General features: G+C 45.4%; 1 protein-coding gene and 1 pseudogene across 4 annotated transcripts in view; one reads left to right on the top strand and one right to left on the bottom strand.

The window, feature by feature from the left end:
- The window catches only part of SPATA13 (spermatogenesis associated 13), a 143,396-nt gene that overhangs the window by 105,944 nt on the left and 28,874 nt on the right, over positions 1–8,578 (top strand). Inside the window, exon 1 of one of the 4 annotated variants that reach the window (XM_019651445.1) lies at positions 2,185–2,368. The exons of the other annotated variants lie outside the window; for them this stretch is intronic. Coding sequence (XP_019506990.1) covers positions 2,314–2,368 — 55 coding nt within the window. The 5' untranslated portion in view covers positions 2,185–2,313. Of the gene's footprint in view, positions 1–2,184; positions 2,369–8,578 lie in introns of those variants that run through there. 4 annotated transcript variants of the gene reach the window in all.
- The window catches only part of LOC109387499 (60S ribosomal protein L36a-like), a 9,157-nt pseudogene continuing 4,499 nt past the window's right edge, over positions 3,921–8,578 (bottom strand).

Here is an 8,578-nt window from a genome sequence, read left to right as displayed (position 1 = left end):
GAAGGAAGGAAGGAAGGAAGGAAGGAAGGAAGGAAGGAAGGAAGGAAGGAAGGAAGGAAGGTAGGAAGGTGAAAACACTGGATTTTATTTGCCTCCTGTTGGGATTTAAGCTTTGTTTAAAAGGATACCCATCAGAATTAACTCCCACTCTCTCCTGCTTTGTATCTCAATATTCAGTTTTGCACTTCTTCATTCTAACTAAAACCAGGTCTACATTCCACCGTCTTCATTAGTTTCTGACTTGATAAAAAATACTCTAACATTCAAGGTGTGGCCTCGGAGTACAGTTTCTTTAATTGCCTAAGACAATACTTCTCAAACCTGAGTGTGCATTTGAACACCCGAGGTCTTATCAAAATGCAGGCTCTGATTCCACAGACCTGGGTGGGCCCGAGAACCTTCACTTGTGAGCAGCTCCCCAGTTGTGCCAGGGCTGCTGGTCCACGGACCACATCCCGAGGAGCAAGGCCCAGCACTCTTTGGGATAGTAATGTTTGTATTGTGAAAATTGTAGCCAAATAAGACTGGAAAATTCTACCTTAAGCAGGGTTACACAGGTGCCATTATTTGAACTCCTTTGAGCCTGTGGTTACTGATGTACCCTGTGGATTTCCAAGAATATACAGTGGTTTTCAAACCTTCTTCATGGATCATATTTTGCAACTACTACTCCATGTGGGATATAGGAAACTTTACCGATGGAGAGTGATCTGCTCTGAAAAATAATTTCAAGGCGTCTTTTGAGCCCACAATTTAATTAAGCACTACCTTAATTAAGAATAGCTATGCCACCATCAAATGATCTATTAACCATTTAAAAAATTTGACTCTCTTAAGTCATTAAAAAAATATACTTGCAAAGGAAAGATTTGAAGCCGATCTGGTTTTTGTGGTTGTGTGTGTGTGTGGTTGTGTGAATAAGTATGGTTGTGTGTGTGTGCATGTCCACTTGTTGTAGATTACTGAAGCCCTGAGTTCGTCAGAAAACCATCTTTAGCTAGAAGAATTAGCACCAAGTCAATAGAAATAGCCTTCCACGTAACGGTGAGGAAAGCCTGCACTATAACACATCATCAGTGTGGGTATCAAATAGTCATGCAGCTTTGCCTGTTGAGTTCAAGCTGAACTCTGTAGGAACTAGCACACTAGTATGGACCTCGGGTTTTTTAGAATAGCAGCAGCTCGGCAATATTTAGTAATTTGTAGTGAGGTGCCAATATTGTCCTAGACACTTTGTAATGTTCTCAGTAACCCTATAAGGATCATTGGTCATTCTACAGACTGGAAACTGAGCTGCGGAGAAATTGGGAAACCTTCCCTCAGGTACTTTTGGTTGAGCGAGTTTTGAATCCAGGCAGTCTGACTCACTCCATAGCACATCACCGGAAAACAGGCATTTACTAACTGGCGGCTGTCATTTTTTTCATCAACATTTTTTGAGGGATAACCACGTGATCACTGCTTTGCATATATTATCTCATTGTTCATAAAGTTACAAAGGTAACATCTTCCTGTTGTTGAGAAATTGAAGGAAGCAGTTTGTTCACAGTTGTTGCTTCACAACATTAAAGACTTGCTCGTTGTAGATAACTTTGAAAATACCAAAAAGTAGAGAGGAAATAAATAACCCATATGTCATCTAGAGAGAATGTCTTTAAAAAATTTTTTTATTCATTATAGAGTATATACGAGTGAGTATACTTTACACAGTAAAAGATAGACCTATCGTTTTCACTTAGTAGAAGGTGTGCATATTTACATATATATTTTTTAAACAAAATCCCTCTTGTAAAGCGATTTCATAAGTTTACAGTTAACATAATGCAGTATCATAACTCAAATTTTTGTCATACCATAGTGTGAAATCCCAACTCCAGTTTTGAACTTAGCAACCTCTCTGCTTTTTCTCTCGGGAACCAGATACCTTTTCAAAAGCGCTCTGAAAGTCTAACTCTTAGGCTTTGGGATTGTAATGAAAAGCAGCAAACGCATTCCTACCACCTTCATGGAGGGCTTTTGCCTGCATCTGATACGCTTGTGAGTGTGTGTGGGTTTGGCGTGTGTAGGTTTTGCCTTCGTTTAGAATTTCCTCCCCAGCAGGGAGATGTCTAGAGCCGCCAACCTCAGGCGCGCGGAGCCGTGAGCTGTGAGCGCGCTGTCAGTTTGTCAGCAGGCTCCCGCCGCCAGTGTCACAGCCTCAAAGCAGTGAATAAGCGATTTCTGCAGTTTCCGCAGTGAGAGCCTGTGCCATTCTCGGGATGCTCTGTCACACCCCAGTCCTGCTCTGAAGGTGGCAGGTTTTCACACAGAAGGATGGTAGCTAGAGGGGAAATAGCAAGATTTTGGAGTCTGGAAAGCCTTCACATGGGTATGTGTGCAGAGAATGCATTATTGTGTTGCTGATTTGACTCTTAACTTTCAGAGTTGCTGTAAATGTGTGTGTGCAAGCTCAGCCGTCCTCCTCTGGTGTCCTGAGGGTAGTTTTAGTTGTGGACATAGTGAAGCTAAGAAATTGATTTTGTTTATGGCAGAGCAGTTAGTAGGAAATAGAAAATAGTAAGAATCAAGAATGGACTATCCTTCACAAGTTATGGATCTGGCTTTTATTGCGCAGGATTTTGCCTCTATTACGTGAAATTCCTTTATACAAGAGTTAATTGTTGGGGTATATAAAAATGTTCCCTGCTAATTTGGGTGTGTAAGGGTTAAGGCTATGAATTGATTTTTTTAAAATACTGTTTACTGTTTTCAAAAGTTCTATTTTATTCAGTTATTCCATGGTTTCTTACCTTTCCTTTTCAATATTTTTGTAAGTATTGTCATTTAGACTAGTTCCTCTTTAAATGTGAAAGAAATGTGGTACTCTCACACTGGGAAGTTGTAAATTGTAATCCATGTATTCTTAAAAATAAGTGAGAAAAAAATCCTTCATCGAAAGAATTTTAGCTGATTGCTGCACCATGGATACATTAGGATGCTTTAAAAAGTCTTGTCTCTGTTTTTCCATAAACCTATGCCAGTAACGCACACTGAAATGAATCAGAATTGTAGCTGATAGCTTGCAGGCAGCAGCCCTGGGCCTTGCCGGGGCAGCCCAGTATGTAGTTTGTGCTTCCTCCTTGTTTTGATTGGTTTTCTGTGCTGGCTGAGAGCAGACAGGGATGTGGTTTTGGCTTCTATATCTGGCAGATTAAAAAACAAGACCAGTGTGTAGTCCATTTCACTAACGAAAAGTTAGAAAAAGAGAAAAAAGTGGCCCACTGATTCCTGCTTTGGGAGCCTAGACCTACCAGCATACAGAGTGGCTGTGCCTATGGGGAGGAGTCCCGGTGTTCCAGGAGGAGTGCGGGCTGCGCTGCTCATCCTGAGCCCGATGGGCATATCTGTGTTTATTCCAGCCATGCGAGCTGAGCCAGCGTGTGGGAGAGCAAAGGCAGCGGGCGGTCAGGGATGGTAACCCCCACCATCCTGCCCCTCCCTCCAGCATTCCTCCACTCCCAGGGCAAGGTTCCAGGCCCTTCTTCCCACACTCATGCACAGGCCCATGGAAGGCCTGACCCAGCCTCTGGCTCTGCGTGGAAGGATCTCGTTGTTGTCGCTAAAGAGACACAGCATGTCAGAATCTGCTGTGCAAGGCCTTGCACCCTCCTCCCCTCCCCAGCACCAGCAGGGCCCCGTGCTCCAGCCCTCCCCTCTCAGGTGACTGTTCCTTGAGTGAGCCTGGCTGTGAGAAAGGAGCACTCACTGCCCCTCTGACCTGGAAGGCCCGTTCAGAAGGAACCTTCTCATCCTGCGCTGAGTGTATTCTGGAGACTAAACATATATATATTTAAAAACTGGAAATGACGGCAAATATAATAATCAACTTTATTTTTTTTTATCTTCAAGATTTTATTGTCTTCGTGATAAAATTATGAAGCTTAGAACTGGATCTCTGGGCCCTTTCTCTTCTTATCCCCTCCCAGTTCAGAATGTTTTGCATCTCTCAATAGCCAGCATGCTCTTAGACCTGCAGTTGGGCTCACTGCACATTCAAGCCCCAGAGCCATCATCTCTGTAGTTTTTAGCCTTTTTGCGGGAAATCGGCTCAGTCTGCCCACCAGAACCACTCTGCTTCCTGTCATTACGCCACCCTTCCTGCGTATACAGAGAATCCTTGCCCTTGTACTGTGTCACTTTGTGGGGTCGGTGCCTGCCACACCTCTTACAGAACGTCCAGCAGGTTTTAGGGGCATTCACATGTTTGCGAGAGTGCTGTTGGCAGGGGGAAAAGCTAATTCACTTTAAATGATATGCCGGCATAAAACATAGAGCTTGCTAAATGGTGGTTTCTGTTTTATTTGAGGAGCCCTGAGGGGACAGTGGAGGGACTACGGGGCCCTGAGGGACAGCTCACAGGCTTTCAGGAGGCCCTCACGGAGTAGGCCAGGAGGGTTGGCCGGCAGGCGGAGGTCCCGTAGGTGTGAGCCAGAGGAGGCCAGGACCAAGGCAGAGGCAGGTGTGTGTAGCAAGACCACTTTGGAGCCGCACAGACCTATGTTTGGATTCCATCCCCGCCTCTTAGGAGCAGTCACTTAACCTCTTTGAGCCACAATTTCCTCATCTGTAATCGGACAGTAATAATTTCAGGGTGCTTATGAGGCTCGAATGAGATGATTTCTCTTTAGCGTTTAGCAGTAGTGCCTGGTACACACTAGCAGTTTATCGTGGGGATTCATAAAACCGGATGGGTTCTTGCTCAGGGTTTGTGCAGCCAGGCAGCTGTCAGGAGCTGAGAGGGGCCCTGAGACCCAGTCTGGTGAGCAGGGAGCAACCCAGTGAGGAGGGGAGCCCTGGACAGGTCCACAGGGGGAGCCGTGGTCACAACCAGAAACCCAAGGAGGAGCAGACTTGCTAAGGAGAAAACAGACTCCAAGGGATAAGCCAAAGGTGAAACCTGAGGGCTCGAGGCATGACACCAAGAAACCCAAACCTACACGCTGGGTCTGAACTGGAGACCAGACAGGTGGAGCTTCCAGAACTGGAGAGAGCTGAGCTACTGGCTGGGGGCTCTCACGAGGGAGTAGAGGGGAGACCCGGAGCGCTGATTGCCCAGGGCTGGTGCCCAGACCCTCCCACCTTTCCAGGGCCCTGATTACCCATTTTGCAGACAGACACTTAACTCCAGGGCAAGTTTTGGCTTTAACTTGAGAAGAGGGAAAATTATTCCTAGGTAGTTTAAAATAAAATTTTATTAAACCATTTGTAGAAACAAAACCCATTTTCAGGTTTGGTATAAATTAAGCTCAGTCATGATGTAACTTACCCCTCTCACTGCTCTGGGCAGCAGAAGTTCACAGTGACACTGAGGTGAACCCAGATATAAAGCCACATGCCGAAGAGAATTATGTTCAAAAGGCCCCTTGACATTTAAAAAGGTTATCAGTGAAGGTTAGCAAGTCCATTTCTGGGACTCTTTTTGATCTTACTGTCAGTATGTTGCAAAGATTCAAAAATACTATATGGAACGTGGTTTGAAAGTCTAAATTAGGCATAATAGTGACTTTCCTGACAGTATCATTTTAAATTCTAGAATATGAAAATGTTTCATTCTTTAGTTCCGTCTACTAATACTGACTGATAAGTATGTTCTTCTCCTCCTAGCTGGGCTAGGAGTTGGGGTTGGATGTAAAGGAGTGAAGACACATACACAGCTCACTAGAATACTGTAGCTAAGCAGCCAAAATATCATAACAATGTAGTTGTGATAAATATTTTTAAAGAGGTAAGCCTAACGTGCTTCTGGAAACAGAGAACCTTGAAAACAGAGATTGTGACCACAGGAGGTCAGGGAATAACAGGGAGGCGAGACGAAAAGTCATGGAACCGGTCACAAGAAGAGACATCTAAACTGCCTGGCAGGATGTCGCAGTGTGGTCAGCTGCTTGGGTGGGAAAGTTGCCCCAGGTGAAGAGCTCAGCTTGGACAAAAGGAGTTTGTCCTTTTGGTTAATCCTGGGAACACTCAATGGTACACACGTGGCTAAAGCAGAGGTTTTCAGCCAATGAGATCAGAATCCGTTGCCCTCCAGCTTGTGGCTTGCTGCAGGGGACAGGCAACAAAACGACACTTCCTAGAACACGTTCATTCATGTGGGTTTCAGGTAAGTTCCGCCTTCAGTTCCCTTGGCTCCTACACTTAGCCAGGCATCAGAATCCTTGGAGAGCTTTTGAAAATACATTCTCAACAACCATCCCCACCTCGCCTCCCACACTGTGGAACTTGGCTCCTGTTCCAGCAAAGGGCAGGAGCCTTTATTTTTCTAAAGGTGCCCTCTGGGTATTCAGGAGCCACCAAAAGGGGTAGCCCTGGAAGTGGTATAGCATGTTTGATATTGAAGGTCAACCCCTCTGTGACTGGTTTGTTCCCCCGTGTGCATCTCCATGGCTGGGCAGTCATGGTTTGGGCCCATGGTTTCAGCCCAGACAGCCTAGCTGCTCACAGCCTACGGGCTGCCTCCCTGTCTGTGTTTGCCATTTCCGGTTTTAAGATGGGAAACGAGAATGACTTATCTCAAACTTGAGGAAGTCTGTGAGCAATCGGCAGGAGGTTTTCTAAAAGACATGTTTTGAACAGATTGTGCTAAGTGTGGGAATTTCCCTGAAATCACTCATGATTTAGGGACGGGAAATCCCCACAGAGGAGATACATGGGCTGGGAATAGAGCACTACTCATTAGGTAATCAGTGTTGGTGACAGCCGAGGCCCTTCATGAAAACAGCCTTCCCGCCTTGTGCCTGAGTATGAAGCTCAGACACAAACTAGTTCTTACCTTCCTTCCATTTAACAATCCTTCCTCAGCCCCCCTGTCACCTGAGACAGGTGAGACATCTGGCATATTTCTCAGTTCCAAATGAGAAAGCAGAGGCTCTGAGAGTCAGGGCCTTTGTTTTTTTTTTTTTAAGATTTTTTTATTGGGGAATTGAGGGAAGGGGAACAGACAAGTTGCTGTCCTTCTGTTCTTCAGTCTAGTTGTGAAGGATGTTGCTTCACTGGCCCAAGTTGGCACCATCATTGCACTCTTCCCCGGCGAGGCAGATCAGTCGCTGGCTTCTGGACGGCTGCTCACTGCGGCTGCTGGCCGCTCACGCTGACTGCTGGCTACACACGGTAGCCCATGGCAACCCACTGCAGCAGGGGCTGCAGCCTATGCCGTTGCAGGTGACTCACGGGCAGCCCAGCTCCAGGTTGAGCTGTTGTTCAGCATCTTAGCTGTAGAGGGCAGTGTCACTGGTCCTCATATGTGGGATCCGAACCGGGGCCCTCTGGCATCCCAAGCCAGCTCTTAACCAACGCGCCACTTGGCCGGGAGTCAGGGCCTTTTCTAACCTGGCCTAGCTGCGACCCAAACCACAGTCTTTTGAAATTATGTCACTCTGATAAAAAGCCCTCAGAATGTGCAAAAATCAGCCAACCAGGAAAGAGACCTGTTGTATATCCTGAGAAACACTCCCACCAGGACCTGGGCTGTGGCCGTTTTCTGCGTGCATTAACTCCCTATAGGAAGTCCTTATCCTCTGGCACATGTTATAAAGGTTTCCATTGTTGGTGATATTTGATATTTCCTGCCATAAAAATTCACCTTCATATTCAGTTGTCAGGTTTTGTCCCTTCACAAATGTGAAATCTAAGTTCTGACAGAAGACTGTTAATTTTCCAAGGAGTGTGGAAGCTGTTGGTTGTTGGCATTAGAAAACAACAACAACAACAATGTATCCTCTCTAATTGTATTTGCAACAGTGCTATTATGACTTCGAAATTGGCCTATCATCTATGGATAGGCAGCTCTCTCGAGTTGTCCTAAAGCTGCATCTGACCAGGGTTGGAAATGTGGATGGGATAGTCCGATGGCAGCTGCAGCCTAGAATGTTGATCAGTTCATTCAGGAAGTGAACAGAGATTTCGAGGCGAGAGGAGAATTCAGGGGCTGAATCTAAAGAAACTACCATATGATCCAGCATTTATGCAGAAGAATTCAAAACAAGATGTGAAAGAGAGATCACCCATGTTCATTGCAACATTATCCACATAGCCAAGAGGTGGAAGGAACCCAAATGCCCACCAACTGATTAATGGATAATGAAAGCATGGTACCTACTACATACATACAACAGAACATGATTCCACCTTTAAAAAGAAGGAAATTCTGATACATGTGACAACGTGGATGACCCTTGAGGACATTATGCTGAGTGAAGTAAGCCAGTTACAAAAGGACAAATACTGTGTGATTCCACTCATATGAAGTAACAAAAGTAGTCAGACTTACAGAGGCAGAAACAAGAAAGGTGTTTGCCAGGGAACGGAGGAGGAAGGAGGAGAATTAGTGTGCCTCATGGGCATCAAGTTTCGGTTTCACAGATGAGAAAGTTCTGGAGATGTGAATATACAGAACTGTACGGAACTGTACACTTAAAAATGGCTAAGATGGTTAATTTTAATGTTGTGTTTTTTACTACATTAGGAAGGGAGGGAGAGAGGGAAGAAGCGGAGGGGAGAGAGAGAGAGAGAGAGAGAGAGAGAGAGAGAGAGAGAGAGA

This window comes from Hipposideros armiger, unplaced genomic scaffold (genome assembly GCF_001890085.2).
Source record: "Hipposideros armiger isolate ML-2016 unplaced genomic scaffold, ASM189008v1 scaffold_160, whole genome shotgun sequence".
Taxonomy (NCBI): Eukaryota; Metazoa; Chordata; class Mammalia; order Chiroptera; family Hipposideridae; genus Hipposideros; species Hipposideros armiger.
Note: the sequence above shows the minus strand (reverse complement) of the source record. Positions and strands in the feature narration are given on the sequence as shown.